The following is a 20,424-nucleotide window of genomic DNA, read 5'->3' as shown; positions in this document are numbered from 1 at the left end:
ATAATGTAAAACAAACAAGCAAACAAGAATAAAACCCACAGAACATGAAGTTTCTATTTCTAAATGCTGTCACTTTTGACAGATCTCTATGAGGTTTCTGCATTTTGATTGTTAGAGACTGGCAATAGAGTGTATTTATGTAAAATAATTACTATTTAGTTATTTCATGTGATATTTTGTACTCATTTTTATTACATTTTTAAAGTTATTACTGAACATTACACTGTTTATACAATAGTTACCCTTACTGAACGTCAAATGAATTTTCACTTAAGTTCTGTAACTGCCTACTTCTCCCTCACATTCCAGCTACATGAAAATTGTTAAGTAACATGTAACCTAAAACCCAAAACATATGCTTACAGGTGATTCAGTCAGGGGTTCTCCTTTTAGCTTCCAATTGCCATGGACACCTTCCTCAGATATTTCAATATCAAAACGGGCAGTTTCTGTCTCAATCACCTCCACACTGTATAGTGGACGTATGATTTCAATGTCTCTGTCTGGAGAGTGTGAGAAAAAAAAAAAAAAAAAAAAAAAAGGAAAAAAAAAGAAGAAAAAGGATTGATTTTCTCAGTCTCTAGTGGATCCCAAAAGACTTCTTTGACTGAGCAACACAGCCCTACCTTCAATATTGAGGTTAGCAGACGTTTGATCGGTACCACAATCACAAGTATATTGTCCGATGTCTTTCTTCAAAGCTTTCTTGAGTATAAGTATTCTCTTTTTACCATCAGCCTTAATAACAACATTCTTTGATGGAGTAATTGGTTTGCCATCCTTCATCCATTTCACTGGAGCATCTGCTTTGCTGATTTCACATTGTAAAATCACTTCATCTTTCTCTACAGCTGTGTAATCCTGAAGCTTCCCAGTGAAGTAAGGGTCTCCCTCTGCAAGTGAAAAGACAATGATTCTTACTGTAAATACATTTCCTATTTATACCTTGTAAGAGCAATTAAATACAGTCCTAATTATTATTAGGATAATGATAATACTAATTTTATTGTTTTAATATTAGGACAATAATAATACTAATTATTATTGTTCTGCTGTAAAAAGAGAAAACAAATATCTAAGAAGCATTTCAGTGTATTACTCATATTGCTGACAAAATGATTTCACTCTTTTTAGGAGCTTCCGAGCACCATATCAGTAGCATTTTATAGCTAATTTTGCCATGTCTGAATGAAAGCTTGAAGTTATTTTAATTATCCCTTGTGAATGGTAAATGAAGCCATAGAATATTCTTAGGTAGAAAAAAAAGCCAAACAAACCCAACCCCTGTCAAACAAAGCAAATTGATTTTTCATTAGGAAGACTCTTTTGATAAAAATATATCATATAAAATCTTTTTGGGTAAGCTTACCCAGAACAGTGAGTTTAGCTTCTGAGGATTTGCCCATAGCTTCCACTCTAATCTGGGAAGTATCATCAATAGTAAGATCTTTGATCGTGAGTGTATGGAATTTGCCATCATCTGTCATTGAAACCACTTTACTGGTATGTAATCGTTGGTCATTCTTGAACCAGACAACAGGAATATTTTCATGAGAGAGTTCCACTGTGAACACTGCAGTTTCTCGCTCCTTTTTTGTTACATCCTTGAGAGGAGTAATGAATTTCAGGCGAATACCTATGGCACAAAAAAATATTTCATTAGCAAAAATACTACGAATAAAAATGGTTCAAGGACAACTATGCCACAACTCTTTCCTAGAAAGGCAGACAAACCTTCAATAATTAGCTTGGCACTTGTTCTTTTATCTTCAGCTTCAAACATATATTTAGCCTCATCATCAAATGCAACAGATTTAATAATCAGAGCATGTTTTGTTCCATCTGAAATAATTTCAAATCTCTCATCAGAAGTGATCTCTTGTGTTCCTTTTAACCAGCGGAAAGTCTTGGGCTCTCTGGACACTTCACATTCAAACTTGGCTTCGTCCTTCTCAAAGACCTTCACATCACTTAGTGGAGTAATGAAGATGAGAGGTAATTCTGAAATCCAAAAGAGCACTTTCAGTTCAGCAGTAGATTTATATAGAAATTGCTGTTACTAGATTTGTTCTAGTGTCCTGATATACAGATCTTGGTAAAATGCAAGCAGTACCTTTCACTTTCAGATTGGCAGCACTTTTAGCATTAGCAGCTTGGAAAGACACCTCTCCAGTCATATCCAGTCTGCAGTTATGAAGGATGAGAATATGTTTCTTCCCATCTTCAATGATTTCACACTCCTGGAAATAAGGTAAAAAGAGCCCCTGAAATATAGGTATTCCAAGAAACTATTCAGCAAATTGTATTATCAAATATGTATTCCTTGTGTAAATTGTTGTCTAAGAATAAAGCAGCAGTCTCACAGGTGAAGGTGTTAGGGTCTCTCCCTTCAGTTTCCATATGGGATGGACATCAGGCTCAGAAATCTCAATTTCAAAACGTGCTGTTTCACCAACAAATACTTCCACTCCATACAGCGGGCGCTCCACTTTAATTAAGCGAGCTAAAAGGATAAAAAAATTTACATTTTCTTACTCATTTTATAACACATAAAGTGTAGGACTGAAAAGGATATTAACTCCTTCCTTATCCCTTTATAGAATTCAAATACTGCTACTGATAAATGTGACTTCTTTTTTAAAAAAATCAAGGTTGGGCAGTCTACTACCTCTTTCTACAAATGTCTGAAAGTTTACTTATTTTCAGCAAGAATATTTTTCTTCACAATTCAGTTAGATATGCTATATTTAATTAAGCTGACTTTTTTTTTTTCCTGACTGTAAATTGACAAAGGCAAAAATGAGAATCACTGTCTTTACAACAGCCATTTATTGTCTATTCTTAATATACTTCGTAATTGTTAATTTATATATTTCAACTATATAACTATTATCTTCTTTTGACTTTGTTTTACAAAGGCTTCAGTACTTTTCCTTAGCCAAGGTATGATGACTTACGCTCAATGCCAACGTTACAATTTGTCTTGTCTGTTCCACAGCTACACTCATAAACACCCTTGTCACTCTCTGCAGCCTTCTTGATTGTTAGCATACGGCGCAAACCATCTGTTTTTATGGAGATTCTGCTTGAAGCAACAAGTTCTTCACCATCTTTGTACCATTTTACTGGGACATCTTTGCTAAGCTCACATTGCAAAGTAACATCATCTTTCTCCAGAGCACTGTAGTCTTGTAGTTTCACAGTGAAGTATGGATCAGCCTCTACAAAAAGGATATTGGATATGAAAAATTAAATTAGTGTATAATAAAATAAATGTATAAAAATAAATGTATAAAAATAAATGTATTATTTTGCCACTCTGCTTAAAAACTTGTTTATAGTTATGGTATAGTGTACTTTATACAGCATATTTAGGCAATTACCTAAGACTTTGAGGTTTGCTTGTGTGTTCATATCCTTGACTACAGCTTTGATTTCAGAGATATCATCAAGTGTTACTTCTCTCATTTCTAGTTTATGAACTTTTCCTTCTGAAGTAATAAAAACAGTTCTGCTTGTGTGGAGTCTCTTATCATTTTTGTACCATTTCACTAGCATGTCTTCATGAGAAAGTTCAAACTGAAAGTGGGCTGTTTCTCCTTCTTTCACTGTTTGATCCTGTAGAGGTGAGATGAACTTCAGCCTCACACCTGTAGGGTAAAAATAACGCATGTGTAATTACCACCAGAAGAAAGCTAATGTGGTTCTAAAATATACATTACAGATATATGTAATTTTGTAACATTTTGGTCATAAAATACTTGCCTTCAACAAACAGTCTAGCTGTGCTCTTTTTGCCTTCAACTTCAGCAGTGTATTCTCCTTCATCATCAAACTGAGAATCATTGATTACAAGAATATGTTTCTTTCCATCTGCAATGATGTCAAACTTTTCTCCAATCTTCAGTATATCAGTGCCTTTAGACCATATAACGTTGGCTTCTCTGGTAAGGACACATTCAAATCTTGCTTGGCGTTTCTCAGGGACAGTGACATCTTTTAGAGGAACAGCGAAGTCCAGTTCAATTTCTAGATAGCAAACAGAACATTAGTTGTACTTCCATGCTCAGAACTCTTTTAAAGTTGATATTGTGTTTCATCTCACAGTGCACTGTACCTTTCACTGTCAGGATAGCTGTAGTAACTGCATTAAGAGCTTGGTAAAGGACTTCACCAGCTTGCTCTAACTTGACTTTGTGCAAAGTTAGGAAGCGTTTTCCTCCTTCAGCTTTGATTTCACATGTCTGCAGGGATGACAGACTTTGTTAAATATTATGCAAATTCATTACTTATAGGCATTTTTGATAAAGACATTCTACAAACATTTGATACACTGTAGAGTCATAAAGACTGGAATTATTTCTCAAAAAATTAACACTTACTAAAAAATGACAATTAAAAAAAATAGAGTGCATTTATTCAACCTTTCACCCTTCTTTTAAGTATATTGTTCCCAGTGATGTACAGAAGATATTTCTATTACTGTCTGAATAATATGCCATTATCTTTAGAGAAAATAAGCAGTTCAAAAGATAGTCTTAAGGCATATAATCCTTACTTTGAGAACCACATTCTTTTAATCACCAAAACATTTAGTGTTTCTACATTCTGGACTGAGTGAGTGACATGTCTGCAAAAAATTTACCATAAAGACTTAAGTGAATTTGCTGATAGTGTTTAAGTAAGTAAGCTATGTTGTTATATTCAAGGATGCTTACAGGTGAGGGTCGCAGGATTTCACCTTTCAGCTTCCATTCACCAGGAATATCTTCTTCTGATATTTCTGTATCAAAGTTTGCTGTTTCTTTCTCATAAACCGTAACATCTTCTAATGGCTTCAGAAGTTCAACTTCACGTTCTAGAATGCACAAATTAGTGGATATGTAATTAGGTCAGGTTTTGATTGAGCTTTACAAGACAAATGACCATTTTTTATTTTCATTTAGAGATTTTGGAATTATTGGCATATGATGTGATTAAACATTGAAAATAAAAGATTTCTTACCCCCAAGGGTCAGTTTAGCAGGGTATCTGCGACCTTCAACTTCCACTGAATATTCTCCAATATCAGCAGGGCCAGCATTCTTAATTTTCAGGAAAATTTTATTTCCTTCTTTCAAGATTTCTGTCTTGTCAGTTGGTTCAGCAGGAATTTCCTCATCGCCTTTAAACCATTTAATGTTTGGTGTATCCTTGACAATGTCACAGGTAAAAGTAGCTGTTCCTTTTGGCTTCACATGCTGGTCTCTTATAGGTTTTACCAGCCAGTCTCTTATCACTTCTGCATTATAAGAAGTTGCACAGAAATATAGGTTAACAGACTTCTAATACAAATAGATTAATCATAAGCAGAAAAAAGAGGAGTTACAGATTTTATATTACAGCAAGCATTTAATAGCTGTAGAACTGCTACCTACAAGTTTATATTGTAATGTCATGGGGAAAATACTGATTTTAAAAGAGCCATAGAGAAAGGAGATTATTTTGATTGCTTACCTACTACCTTAACACAAGATGAGCATGAGAGCTCAGTGTCCTCCACAGTAACAGTATAGGTGCCAGCATCAGAATCATCTGAATCGGTGATAGTGAGGGAGTGTGACAAACCAATAATACCCAGAGCAAATTTCCCAGGCTTGTCTTTGATGATCTTCCCATCCCTTCTCCAGACCACACTTCTTTCTTTATTAAGCTCACAGGTCAAGTACAGTGGCTGGCCTTTAATCACAGTGACTTCTTCTTCAAGCGTTTTCACAAATCGTACTGGGAGTTCTGAGAGCAACAAATTATTTTGATTACTCTCCTTTGCATAGCATGATGAAGAATGCCTTACATACTAAATCAAATTTTGTAACTTCGTAGTTATTGATGAAAACTAAAATATATATTTGTCACTGTAAATTCATAAGCTTTAGTAGGAGTTAGCCTTTAAATTACTGACAAATCTGAAATGGGATTACCTTCAACAATGAGTTTGGCAGTAGACGTCTTCTCTTTGTTCCCTAGTCGTAATACACAAGTATATTCACCAGCATCTGACAGCTGGACATCAATGATATGCAGTTTCCTATCTTTGCCATCAGCAATAAACTTATGCTTTGGGCTCTCTCGGATGTTACTTCCATCTTTCATCCAGCTGGTAATTGCAGTGGATGGTGAAATAAGGACTTCAAAGATTGCAGAAGACCCAACAGATTCTGCTTCTTTCAGCACAATATCTTTCATCTCCTTGACAAATTTTAGTGGCACAGCCTTGAGTTGATAAGTGAATGGAGGCTCTTCAGGAGGTTTTTCACCACCACTGCCTGGTCTGAGTTTCCTTCTTTCTGCATCTGCTGGTGAAGGTGTCTTCTTGGCTGTAATTCAGATTCAGAAATAAATAACTTAATTGTTTTATTTTACTTTTCTTCTAAGTTTCCAGCAGTGCCAAAGTGGAACTGATCCACCTGCTTCACAGTGTTGCAGAACCCTATGCACTTAATGGAATTTCAATAGAGCCAATAATTAGTGTTAAATTTTTGAGTTAATATTAGATGAACTGAAAAAGCTGTGACTGTACTAGTAACAAGATCACAAAATCTCATCTATTGAGATTGAAACATGAAAAAACAGAATCATGCACTTAAGTATTGAATTTGAAGACAAGGGTATTCTGAAAGAAACTGGTTTTGAACTTCATAATAATCTGATTTGTATGAGAAGCCAGAAGGGTTTAAGTAGCTCTTCTACCACCTCCTCTTTGCTCCCAATGGACTAGTTGTGCCCTGAAAGTGGAGGCATAGCCTTGCTTTCATGATATAGCTTTGTTGGAAGGCTGTGCAATCTCTAACTTAATTCATACCATAGCCAAGTTTGGTTCCATCTAATATTGTGGTGATGTCCAGCTATTGAGAAAAGCATGCAAAGTTTAACTGTCATTGTCTAACACTGGCTGAATCAGCTCAAATTTTAAAGACATTTTCATTTAAAGCATGCCTATTAACTACTGTTGCTTAGTCAAAAACAACAGATTTCTAACACACTATAAAACTCTTTGCTGGGTAGTCTAATTTAGAAGATTGCTGAACAGTAGTTTTTTTTTGTTGTTTTGTTTTGTGTTGTTTCTTTAAAACATTATTTATTGTAAGACAATAGCAATCATAGTTATTTAGTAATCATTCTTACCTTTGACTGGGCTGATACCCTTTGGAGTTTCTTCTTTTGTCGGCTTGGCCTCTGAAGAAGAACAGCAATATTATTAGGAATGGAATGGAGTTAAATAAACATGCATATCAAAACTAAGATAAATTTCTTTTACAAATAATATTTTCTCCTACCTTTGTTATGTACACATGGAAGGGGAGGAAGATATAGACATAAATATTTATAAAACTTATATTGTCTACATCTGAATGGTAAACTCAAATTCTTTGAGAATGGCCATATATTTAGCACTGGTGATCAAAAGGCAGGTTAGGAACTCCTAATGCCTCATTTTAATGTCCTGTAAAATTCTGCCATTCTCTAACACTTCACTTGCAATTAGGCTCTTGATCAATACCCACCTGTCAATCAAAAAAGTTGAAGTACCTGTTACAAATTATGTGTTATTTGAAAAAAAAAGCACACATGCTTACTGATGGAGACAACAAAAATATAAGTTGTATAAACTAAATATGCCAGGACATTGTGATATTCTCAAAACTGAGGGATGTGCCATAAGCTGTCAAGACTCATCTAAAACATTTGCCACACTATGCTGCTTCTTATCATGACTTGTGAAAGAAAATATAGTGGATACTTCTAATGTGAGAATGATATGAATTAAATGCAGGACAGATTTTATTGCGGTGGATGGAAAAATGAATGCTAGAAAAATGTGCAAGTATTTCTGAGAAGACAATGGCACACAACATGATTTATACAGTTTTACAAAAGTGTAATGTTCAGACAGTGAACATAAACTGCACAGAGACACTTACATACAGGCAAGACAAACATGTAAAGGGTGGCTGAATGCCAATAGAGTGAATGGAAATGCAAATGGTGTTAAAGAACAAACATTGCAATGGCAAATGGTACTTTCTCTTGAAGCATATAGTAAAAGCACTTTGTTGAAGAATTTGGCAGTCTTCCTCACCTCGCTTTGCATGAGGCTTAGCAGGAACATCAAGAACTTGATGTGATTCTCCAGATGCATCCAAATTCCTGTCATCACTGAAAAGGCTACTGGCCTGCTCAATCACATGAACAGGTTCTGATTTCCAGTGCTCTTTCCCTCCTTCCTCCTTCTTGGGAGTAATTATCTTACCTATGCTGGATGAATAGGTGATTTCTCCACTTGCAGGGATTCCTTTACCTGATGTTATTTTGCCTGGAAGCATTTCCTTCTCTTTTTTCTTACTAACAGATGTGCTTTTTCTAATGTCATTTTCAGTTGCTGGTTTTTCATCTGAAATATCTACTATTTCTTGAGACATTCTTCCAGAAAGCTTCACTTCTTCTACAGTTGAAGGAGCTTTCTTTTCTTCAGTTTTAATTTTGCTGCTTTTGACATCTGGAGCTTTTTCACTCTCATCCTGAGTGGTATGAAGCTTTTGAAATAGTTCTTTATCTTGACTCCTTGTTGGCTGAATAGCAACTTTCTTTGCTGACTCATTTCTGTTAGCAATTTCATCTCCAACTTCCTTTTCTCCAACTCCTATGGAAACTTCACTTTCCATTCCTTCACCTATAATCACTGTATAAAATTCTTGTTTTCCCATGGGCAGCTCTTCAGGGGCATTTAACTGTCTAAATTTGTCTTTTTTTAAGTGAGTGCTGAAAATAGTTTTGTCTTTCCTTTCTGATGTAATCCTCCTGCCTGTTTTTTTATCACTTAGTAGCGCTTCCTCAGTCAACAGTGTTTCTAAGCCCTCCTCACAATGAACTTCTGTGGGTTCTCCTTCCTCTGCAGAATATTTTTCTCCTGTTTTCAGTTCCACTGCTCGTGGATTAAGAATATGCTGTTCAAAGTCTCTGTAAGCTTTTACTCTGGGGACCACTTTATCTTCACTGAGATGTTCTAGGTCAATATCTTTTTTCAGTGCTGGTTCAATAGTCTCATCAGACAGTTCTAACGAATGTAGGTCTGATAATATAAAATCCTTTTTCTCATCTTTTTCATCGTCTTGAATAATTTCCATTTTATTTGCTTCTTTATTAAGAAGCTTATACATAGGAATTTCAGCTACTGTGGTACCAGATTTCTTCATCTGCTGAGCTTTCTTCTGCATATCACGGTCCTTCATGGATTCTCTAGGAGGAATTTCTGATTTCTCTAGAGTAAATTCTCCTCTCTCTTCTTCACTGGTAAACAGAGGAGTATCAGATATTTCTGTTTCTGTAATAATCTTCACAAATGAGGTTTTATCCTTAATGGGAGGTTCTTCATGTTGCAAACTGATGTTTGATTTTCTCTCTTTTCTTAGAAATCTCTTCTTGTCTCTGGGCTCAAAAGGCCCTCCAGGTATAAGACTAGGTACGTAAGTTGATTCATTTTCTCCTCCTTTTTCATTTGCAGGAATCTCTCTTTCCTGAAGAAGCCTAGACTTGTCAGATATTCCCTCTATATCACCTTTCTCATGAACAGCCACTTTAGCTTCATCCCCCTTTCCTTCTCTGGAAACAGTTTCCTCATGTTCAGATGATATACAGATCAATTGCAATTCCTCATCAACTAGTAGTGGTTTATTCTTCTCATAAGTAATGTCACCCATTGCAACTTCTCTTGTCTCACCTCTAGGGGTAGGAGTCCTTGAAATTAAATGTGTCATTTCTCGCTCCTCTCCTTCAGGAGGCAGCACAAAATATTTAAGAGATACTTGCTCCTGCTTATATCCCTCTGACTTTAGTATTCCATCAGCAGTTTCCAGCAAGGTTTTTAACTCAAGTGGCTCTACCATCTGAATGTCCAGAACTGTCTCCTTAGGACTTACTCTCTCTTTCATATGTGCATGTTTGTCAACTGATATCTTCTTTAACACAATTGACTCAGTCTTGTCTTCTTCCATTGGGGGCATTCTACCTTTCTGCTTTAGTAAAGATGGTGCATCAGGTTTTTCTGCAGTTACAAAGATTTCACAGGTAATTTAGAGAGTTAAAATCCAAAAGAATAAGCATCAAGAACAATACATTTTAAGACAAAATTTCCAGCTATACCTGAAATAAAAGGAACATAGAACAATTTTTTTTTTCGCACAACAGACTATACAACAAAACACAAAACATAGCAAAACAGATAAGAACGACACATAAATACAGCACAGAAATTAAACTGCCATGGTACAGAGCATCATCCCAGTAGTTTACCAATCCGCATTCGATCCAGGTTAAAAGCAACAGAGAGTAATGGTTCTCTAGGACCTTGTTAACTATATAAAATGGATAGGATTGTCACTACATCATCTAATCAATGGCCGATCAAATAATGGGTGAGCAACATCTACATCAGCTCTACTGATGGACCTCAGACTTGGAATGATTTGAGGAGGAGAAAGAACTATTTGTTCATAGTGAGGTATGACTCAGAGTCCTAAGTGTATCATATTAAACTACCAATATGCTGGTTCTTCAACACTGCTGCCACTTTCCCTTGGGATTTCAATAACAAATTACAAAGCAGAAGACCAAATAATGCAGGAATTATTTAGAAATATGTGTAATCTTCCATTTACAACACAGAAGATTCAAGATGCAGTTCACAAGACATACATCAGAACATAAACAACATAAAAGAACAAACAGAATACACAAACTTCATAGTAGGACAAAAAAATACAAGCATACATTTCACAATCCAAAAATAACAGCATAGATTCATCTCAGTGGTATTCCACAGAGATAAGCTTCACATCAGGTGACAGTATTAAGGATAACAGGATCTTGGGGCAGAATCTAAAATTACCTGGTCATGAATGACTTATATGACTGTACAGCTCTTAATTGTCTTTATCTTTCACATATTTAGGCATCTTATAGAGAAAAACCCGGTAAGTAGCACAGAACTATCATAAATACCTGCTTTCTTTCCAACAACAGGAGTTGTCACTGGTGCAGTAGTAACAGCTGGTGCTGGTTCTGCTGGTTTTGGAGATTTTAAAGCTATAGGGGAAAAAAATATATAAAGAATTTCTCATTTATTTATTCCAATGAATTCTTTTATTTTAAGCATGATATTCTCTAAGATGTTCTGCAGGGAGTATGTCTTTATAGTACTAAAGCTGACATGTATTTTTAATGCCATTTTAAGGAGAAATCACTAAATGAAAAAGATGTACAAGTAAGGTTGCACTCTTATTCATGGCTAAAGAATTCTTACCTACGGCAGGTTTAGGTTCAGGCCCAGGAACTGGGATAGCTGCCTGCTTAGGTTCTGGCATTTCAAACACAACAATTACAAATAGGTTAATTTACATGTTTTCTAATTTCTTTGGACATAAAATTTACAAGCAACAATACAGACAGAGTTAGTGGAGGACAGACTTCATTGTTTTTAACCAATTTTGCCAGCAAGCAAGAAATTTACTTGAGATGAACTCTTTTAAAGCAAGATATGGTAGAAGAAAAAGATAAATATTTCAAGCATTGAAGACTCAAAGATAAAAAGAAATCCTGAAGAATGCAAAGTGGTTAACAAGTATCCAGTAGACACCGACAGAAGGGATGGCAGCAGAGCATTAGTTTAACTCAGCATGAAATGCAGCAATGAATAAAATTTAGTTGCTGCAATAAAGAAAATAGCATCACACATCTGTACCTTTTGGTGGTTCAGGCACATGTTTCTCCTCCTTTTTAATGACAGGTATTTCAGTTTTCTTCCTAGGAACTTCTGAGACTTTAAAACATTATTTTGTAAGATATACTGAAACACCTTGGAACCCCAAATACCTCTCTCTCCAATATACTTATAAGTTTTCACTCTTTTCAGACTTCAAGAGCTTGAGATGTTGTTAAGTTTTAAGAACATGTATTTTGAAGGCTGGGATTTGAATAAATTAGAAACAGTAAAATGGACAAAAGGACACATATTTGCAGGACCTTAATTAAAAAATACTTCGATTAACCATTTCACAGCAGTTGTATTTTTATCAGTTTTACAATAAACTTGTAAATTTCTCTTCTACACTCAGACTGCCAAGTAATCACACACTGTAGAATTCAGATCCGAATGCATATGCTAAATCTGGTTATGCTTCCAGTAAAGCTCTGATTCACAGAATTACATTTATGGAGGTCATCTATTAAAATCTGAATTTTAAAATTCAGAGAATTTTGGAAAACTTTTCTACCAGATAGATTTGAATGTAACTAGTACCTTCAGGTTTCTTAATTTTTTCTACTGGTGTAGGTACTGGTTTAACTTCAGGTTTAGGTTCTTTCTCTGGTTTAGGTTCTTCCTCTTCTGGTTTCTTTCTAAGAACTTTAAAAGAAAATTAATCTCATTTTTAAAGCACAGGTAAATAAATGAGTAAGATAGACAGTGAGCAAAACTGAGAAAAAAAGCTGAAACACATACAAACAATGAAGAAATTGGCATATGAAATACACAGTAAGATACTATTCTGAAAGCATTTTAAAAGTCATCTAGAGCAAAAAGATGTTTTAATTAAGATCACTCTCTTTGAGTAGAAAGATGTTAACTGTCTATGACAGAATACGATTTCTTATCATAGAACATTTGTGGAAAAGATATGATGGGTATGTATTTTGGGAGAATAATAGAAGATAATATATATTTTAAAATAATATTATCTATTAACACACTATTCATCAAGTATGTTAGTTAAAAACATCTTTTCATATCAAGCTATTTCTAATCTAAAAATATTCAATATGAAATTCAAAATCTTTTACTAGATGAAATAACATCACTGCAGTTTCCTAAAGCTTTAGGAACTTTTCTTTGCATCTATGGTGAGTGAATAATGGATTAATGCTATGAAGATATAGTTAGCAGATAAGTGCCCATATACAACCTTTGAATTACTTCGGTCAGTCTCGTGAGACTTTCTTCTGAGAGAAAAAGTGCATCTAATCCAATTTAATGATGAAATACCACACAAATATGCATTAGTAACTGAAGTTACCGATGAATTTCAGGGACAAAATGAAGGATTCTGGATTAAATATCTACTAACTTCCATCATGGTAGAAAACTATAATTTTCAATTGTTCTATTTGGAGAGCTCTAATTTATATCTTGTCTGGATTTCATTTTGCTTATTTTTGTCCTGTCAGATATGCATTTTGGTATCTAATGAGATTCATCTGAAAAATTGAACATCTGTGGAATTGGATTCTCTAAAATTTGAAGGCCACAAATGATTATTCAGTATTTCAAAATGAATGGGAATTACTACTACTTTTTTTAAGCCTTGAGCAGAAAGTATTTCCAAAGTATTTGGAAGGCTCAGGACTTTGCAGGGAAAGAGAATGTCCAATAGTGCTACCAGACTATCACGGAAAAATATATAGGTGTCCATGAACTGAAGACACTGAAACATTGAGTTTTTGCATCAGCTTTACAAAGAATAGAAAACAGAAGAGAGTTACAACAATAAACCAGATTTTCAGCATTCTACTCTGTTTTCAGCACAGATCCTTTGGAATTAACTAATTTTCTATATTACCTTGCTTTATCTCTTCAGTTATAAACTCCTTCCATGAAAAACACACATCAAGTAGTATACTATTCATGTAGTTTTCCACACCACATAAAGCAACGATACTTAGGAGAACACACTGAACAATGTTAGTATGATGGGCTTTTACACAACTATGTACTATACCTCTTTTCAAAACAACTTCTTCTTTTGGTGGAGGAGTAACTTCAGGAATTACTCTACGAGGTTTCTTTACCAGTCCAGGAACTTAGGAGAATATGATTCCAAATTTTATTATAGGTTCATACCAGTAGGAAGACAACTAACAACTAACAACCAACAACTAACAACTCCAAACACACAAATGAAGTGCTAAACATTCACTACTAAACATTCAAAGCAAAGAATTGCTGAGATTGAAGTCAGTACTTTCAGTCAGCCTCCCATATTATTTGATCACAGTGGTCTTGGCCCATGCACAAGAGTAAATTTTCATACAAAATAACAAAAGTGAAGTATGGTCTAAGAAAACAATGAGAGTTATGTATTCAAAGAGAGTTATCATAGTTACGTTCTAACTCTTACCTCCACATGTACTATGACATACACAGTTAGTTTAATCTCTAAATTTAAGAAGCATTAAAAAGAGATGTTTATGCAGTGTTGCTTAGAACCGCAGTACATAAGAAAAATGCAAAGGAGTACTTGTAAAAAGTGTCTTGCTCAGCTTATCTTTCATAAGCTAATTCCAGAAGCATCTTTTTGCACAATAAAGTTACACTTCAGACAAATAATAATTATGGATGAAGAATGCTATATACATTTAAACAGCGTATTCTTATTTCTCTGTAAGCAGAGAACTGTAATAAACATCTACACAAACGACAAACTTATAAAACACTTTCTTACTCTTCCATGATTATCTTTTTTGCATCCCACAAACTGCAAAATGGGAAATTAATGAGAACATGGAATAAACCTATTCAAGACTAGAGTCCATTCTTGAAATATAATCTAACAAAGGCACCACTTTTTAAAGAATTAAAGAAGAATATACAGAAAAGTATAAGTCTTGGTTCAAAAGATGCCTCAGAGAATAAAGATATTTCTATTAGGAAAGTACCTTTAGCAGGTGGGGGTTCCAACTGGGGAGCCTCAACAGGTTTAGCTGTCACAACTTTCTTCTTTGTTTCAGGAGCTTTAAAGAAAATTATTTGAATTTTATCATATATATCATTAGATTCCAAAAAGAAATAACTTTCTCAAAAATCCATATAGCTGGTTAATACTAGTGACATAGTAGAAAGACAAGAGCTAAAAAGGTAAGATTCTGGTTGATTAGATTTTTAGAAGAAGTCTGATGAAATGAAGCACAGTTGATTTGAAACCAATGTTTACAAAGCAGCATCAGCAAATTATGGGTGGGGATTGTTGTCATTTGTAAGAACATATTCAAAGTAGAAGAATTATGTTAAGGATAAAAGAATGTGTTAACTTTCTAAAGATTTTTTAAAATAAATTTATTTATTCCAGAATTATTGAAAAGAACACATGCAAATTGACTCGGCATAATACTACTAAAATATGGTAAGAACAAAAATATAATATTTACCTACAATATGCTGAAAATTCATAAAGATTTAGTATCAGCAAGATGCATTATTAGATTAATAATAGAGATGGGGAAAAAAAAAATCCAGCGATATGTCATAAAGCACACTTTTTAAGATTCACCAGTGTAATTAAAAAGGATTACATGTCTGAATTCCCATTGTTAATTGTGGCTACAGATGCTTATACCTTTAAGCAGTTCTTTTGCCAGTTTAATATCTTCTGTTGGTGCAGGAACTGCTGGCTTTCGCTTTTCAGGAATTTTCTTTTCAGGTTCTGGTGCTTTAAATAACATTAGGTATATTTAGAATAAATGTACTACCACAGTAGCTATATGAAGAATGGAAATGTAAAGACAATCATTTTCCATTTCCAATGAAGTTGATGAAAAAATCTCATTGATCAAAAGGGTGTAAGAGTTTTAGGCTATTGCTCTGTAGCTTACACAAAACACAGAATTTAAGCTGACTTAAAAAAACCAAACATGTTAATAACATGAGGACAAAGGTGAGAAAGCAGATGATAAGATCCAGTTGACAGGAAACAAATTGAAAGCACTTAAAATATTTTTTATATTATACTTAGAAGAATTAAGAGATTGGAACTCATTTGCAACATGTAACAGAGAAGGAAATACATGGAGACTGACAGCACACAGGTATATTTGTGGAGAATAACACAGCAAGAAAAATCTGTGCAGAAATGAAAGAGGAAGCTGTCTGATAGCCTCTTGGTAGTCTATATACCTTCAACTGGTAAAGCTTCTTCTACTTCTGTAACTGCAATTTCTTCTGTCTCTTCAGCTTCACTCTCCTTTTCAATTTCATATTCTTTAAAGAACATTGATAACTGGTGTAAGTTTCCAACGATAAGATCATTGCAGATATTAATAAAAAGAAGGTTACTCCAATACACGCAAACAAATACACGCTAGGATACATAATCAGTCAGCATACTGCTAACTTTGCAGTTAATGCATTCTTTGAGAAAACTGTTTTATCTGCAAGTATAATTCAGGGTTGTGTGGAGGATAGTATTTTTTCCTGCATACAATATAAATTAAATAAATTTTGGATGATTATTTATAACTGGAGAAAATACAAGCTTGAATGTTTTCTATTAATTTAAGATTATAACAGCAATAGAAATACTGGATATCAAGAAACATGAATTTAGTGAGAATTGATTACTGCCTAAAATTGCATAATAAAATATACTCTTAAGAATACCCAATGTAAGACTATGTGAAAATATTTAAAGTAATATCTTACTCTCTTGGAACTGTATATGGAACTGTAATAGTAGAGGTAAAAAAATACATCAATTGGTATAGTCTAAAATGTAAAGTAAAAAAAATACAAGAACTAGAATGGGTAAAACAGAACAAATCTGTTTTGTTATGGTTTTTTTTTCTTTTTTTTTTTTTTTTTTTTAAAGCGTATATTTGGATGAACTGTTAAAAGGACTGTCTTTACAGTAATAGCCAAGATGGTATATACCTTCACTTGGTAGAGGTTCAGGTATTTTAGGGAGAGCAACAGGTACTTCCTCCTCTGAGGCAACTTTCTTGGGGACCTCAAGCACTTAAAAAGATATTAATACATTTATTTTACATGTAAATAAATATGTGAATGAAACATTAAAAAAAAAAAAAAGACAACTACCACAAAGAAAATAACAGCAAGTAACAGTGTCTACAGTGACAAGAGAGTGTATTCTAAATAGGAAGTCAACAAGGTAACACAACTGACAGATTCCATAGACTCAGTTATAAACAAAGAAAAGAGAAACGGAAAAGGCATTCTAGGAAAGTGCCTTCTAGACATATATACCTTTGGTTAGAAGAGGTTCTGTTTTTTTGATTTCTGGCTTTTTAGGTGTTTCAAGAGTCACTTTCTCCTCTGGGACAGATTTCTTTGTCACTTCTGGAGCTTTAAAGATATTTAATTTTCATTTTTGTGAATATTGAAACATACACAAGCACAATGCAGAAAAGTGCCAATGATAAGAAAGAGATTAAGAACATGAAGAATAAAATTTTCAGTGACACTGCACATGCAAACACATAAGAACTGAGCATAGCATTGAAAAAAATCTAATTGTTCATGTCACTGTGGTATATACCTTTCAATGGAGGAACCTCACGTTTTGTAAGGACAGGTACAGGCTCTGGTTTCTTGGGCAGTGCTACAGGCTCTGGTTTCTTGGGCACTGGCACAGGCTTCTTGGGCACTGCCTCAGGCTTCTTAGGCAGTGGCACAGGCTTCTTGGGCACTGGCACAGGCTTCTTGGGAGCAACCACTGGAACCTCTTCTTTTGGCTCCTCCTCCTCAACAACCTCAGCACTTTAAGATATTAGTTCCTTTTACTTGACAGGGACAAAGATTAGCAAACAGCCTAATGCTGAGCAGCAAGGCAGAAAATAAAGCCCTTGGCAACCTACAGGCAGTCCTATTCAGCCATCCACTCTTCATTTAGGTGGACTGCTTGCAGCAAGGAACCCAAGCAGGGGCTTACAGCAGGGCACACGCCCCAGAACAGCACCACTCAGTGCCACAGGCCCACACGGGCATGTACAGACACAAGGTGGATAAATGCTGCTCACGCCCTCCCCCATGGAAAGCAGAGGGTGGTGGAAGAGCAGTCAGCACTGCATCAGCCCAGAGAGCAGGGCAGGCACTTTCAGGACACCACTGTATACCTTCAGCTGGAGCAGCTTCTGGCTCTTCAAGCTCTGCAGCAGGTACTGCCTCTCTGGTGCTTCCTCCCTCCTCTTCCTCTTCTGGGACCTCCACCTCCGGCATCACAGGCACTTCAAAGATATTAGTGGGGGTTCATTTTATAGTGATGAAAAGACTGGCCAAGCAGGGACAAACACCAGGGCAATGCAGATGCTAAACACTATAAAAGCATGACCAAAATCGCTCACACTGCAGCACATTCACAACTTCAAGAAACAAAGACAGGCCAAGAGAGGGTACGACAACACTCAGGAGAAGCAGATTAAGTATCTTCTCTGTCAGATTATCCATCAAGTCAAGTACCTCTGGCTGCTGGAAGCTCAGGTGCTTTGGCAGTGACCACAGGTACTTTTTCTTCTCTAGTAGCCTTCCTGGGCACTTCAGGTGCTTTAAAGATATTAGTAAACATCAATTTGACATATTATACAGAAAGACACAAACAATAAAACCTAAACCAAAAGTATGCACAGGAAAACTAACCAAGCTAGTCTCCTGGTATGAATCCCATCCCTTTCTCTCACAAGCATGCACAGACACAGAATGACTGTGTTTAGGTTATGCTTTATGTTATACAAAGGCAAGGTGTGAGTTACGATATTCCTCTGCATACTCTGAAGCCTTCCCTATCCACAAAGAGAAACTGTCACTTTCAGCTCTGTTAGCTCCCTGGGAAAGGCTACAGCCCATATCTTATCTACTCTCATTCCTTGTAAAGCTCCTGTGCCTTTCATTCAGCTGCATAGGCAGTGGTAGTGTGAGGAACACAAATCCCACTGTTTTTCCTTCATATCTATTTCTAAATTCTCTCTGTGACTTGTGCTTGCAATACATGGTCACTGTGGGAGTCATGGAGTCATGAAGACCTTTCCTGTTTTTTTTTTGTTTTTTTTTTTTTTTGTGTTTTCCTGAGGATTCAGAATTTGAAATTGTAACTATAAATTTAAAGACTCCTTATGCTGCATATAAAAACTACCAGGCAATTGGATTCCCAATTCACACACAGCACAGTACTGAAAAATGTCAGGTAGTCAGCAGCAAGAATCTGCTTAATCACATTTGTGGCAACATGTACCTTGGGCTGGTGCTGGTTCTGGCTTTTTTGGCACAGCTACGGGCGTGGGCTCTTCCAGAGCAACTTTCTTGGGCACCTTGGGCACTTTAAAGATATTAGTATATTCTAGTTTAGTGGGTTGTACAGAAGTAGACAAGACAAACAGACAATCAGTAACATTCATGCAGTCTTTCCTGTGAAACTGCTGTGTCTACAGACAGGGGTGTTTTGCTTCAAACACGTGGAATGTGCTGGGTGTCAAATATGTCATGCAGGAGGTGGGAATTCTTTGTTTAGCTTTCAGTTTTTGAGACAGGGTGGGAAGCCTACACTGTCTTTTTAAGAACTGATCCGAGCTCTAACTGGAGTCCAACTGTACTTGAATGTCTGAAACGTATCACTCATCCTAGTTTGATCAACTGCAATAATTCTTTATGAAACCAATGTTTTATTTATCAGTTACTGCTTTGGTCCTGTGGCTTTTATTATTTACATGTATGCTTAATTTTCAGTTTTCCATACTTTCTTTCTTCTATGCAAAACTCATTACCTACAGAAATGTTCACCTCCTTTAAACAATTTTGGTCATCTTAACAGCCATTCAAAGAGCTCATTGTATAATCAAGAAATATATTCAACATTTGGCTAATAAATCCATCATTAGTTTACCAGCATTAACTGCCAACTTTTAAAGCGGAGGGGAATTGATAGTGTTGCACTCACAAATGAATAATGATAACTAAAAAATGTAAGAGTGCTTCATTATGTGTTTTACACTGAAGATGTACCTGCAGGGTGTTCTTCAGAACAACATGCCATTCTCATTATACTAAGCATTTTCTAAATCTTAATTTCCAAATATTACAGAAAGGTCAGGAAGTCAACAATATTTTTAGAAGAACAAGAGTTAACTTCTGGCTCATTTTTCACACCCCACATTCAACTCAATATTGTTGAAACATATACCTCAGATTATGATTCATAAATTAGTTCAATTTAAGTCCAGAATAGTGTAATATTTATTTGATGATGGTACTCTAATGATTGCACATACCTTTGCCTGGTAATAATTCGTGCTTTTTGGGTTCAGCAACAGGCTTTTTTTCCTGTGGGACAGCTTTCTTGGGCACCTTAAGTACTTTAAAGATATTATTTTCACTTAATAATGTAGCTATGAAAAATAGAACAGATCAAAATCTGATGACAAAGAGTTTAGAAACTTCTAACACTGAAAAACTCCTCAAGGGGCAGTTAGTTAATCACGTATGCATTTTTAGGCAAAAGGGCTGAGGGGTGAGACACAAAAAATTTTACCCCCAGAAGGGATGCAACAAACAAAAGAATTAGTCAAGACACTAAGGTAAAAAGTAGATCTCTCCGGCAAAATACCTTTAGCTTC

The 20,424-nt window shown here is 35.3% G+C and overlaps 1 protein-coding gene and 1 long non-coding RNA gene across 2 annotated transcripts in view; both read right to left on the bottom strand.

Annotated features, from left to right (window-relative positions):
• TTN (titin) overlaps positions 1-20,424 on the bottom strand; it is a 239,816-nt gene that overhangs the window by 94,106 nt on the left and 125,286 nt on the right. Inside the window, exons 163-179 of the mRNA XM_032445727.1 lie at positions 11,038-11,121; positions 8,120-10,081; positions 7,165-7,215; positions 5,961-6,356; positions 5,497-5,772; positions 5,006-5,281; positions 4,719-4,858; positions 4,118-4,244; positions 3,766-4,029; positions 3,384-3,650; positions 2,958-3,221; positions 2,364-2,503; positions 2,114-2,240; positions 1,735-2,001; positions 1,370-1,636; positions 627-893; positions 364-503 (exon numbers count right to left, since the gene is read on the bottom strand). Of these exons, the coding sequence (XP_032301618.1) occupies positions 364-503; positions 627-893; positions 1,370-1,636; positions 1,735-2,001; positions 2,114-2,240; positions 2,364-2,503; positions 2,958-3,221; positions 3,384-3,650; positions 3,766-4,029; positions 4,118-4,244; positions 4,719-4,858; positions 5,006-5,281; positions 5,497-5,772; positions 5,961-6,356; positions 7,165-7,215; positions 8,120-10,081; positions 11,038-11,121 (5,315 nt within the window). The remainder of the gene's footprint in view (positions 1-363; positions 504-626; positions 894-1,369; positions 1,637-1,734; positions 2,002-2,113; positions 2,241-2,363; positions 2,504-2,957; positions 3,222-3,383; positions 3,651-3,765; positions 4,030-4,117; positions 4,245-4,718; positions 4,859-5,005; positions 5,282-5,496; positions 5,773-5,960; positions 6,357-7,164; positions 7,216-8,119; positions 10,082-11,037; positions 11,122-20,424) is intronic.
• LOC107316626 lies at positions 17,561-20,406 on the bottom strand. Its single transcript, XR_004307897.1, has 5 exons — positions 20,080-20,406; positions 19,047-19,130; positions 18,278-18,361; positions 17,935-18,045; positions 17,561-17,578 (listed from the first exon to the last, which is right to left on the bottom strand). It is a non-coding gene; the product is annotated as an uncharacterized LOC107316626 (long non-coding RNA).

The sequence above is a fragment of the Coturnix japonica genome, chromosome 7 (assembly GCF_001577835.2).
Source record: "Coturnix japonica isolate 7356 chromosome 7, Coturnix japonica 2.1, whole genome shotgun sequence".
Classification (NCBI taxonomy): Eukaryota; Metazoa; Chordata; class Aves; order Galliformes; family Phasianidae; genus Coturnix; species Coturnix japonica.
Note: the sequence above shows the minus strand (reverse complement) of the source record. Positions and strands in the feature narration are given on the sequence as shown.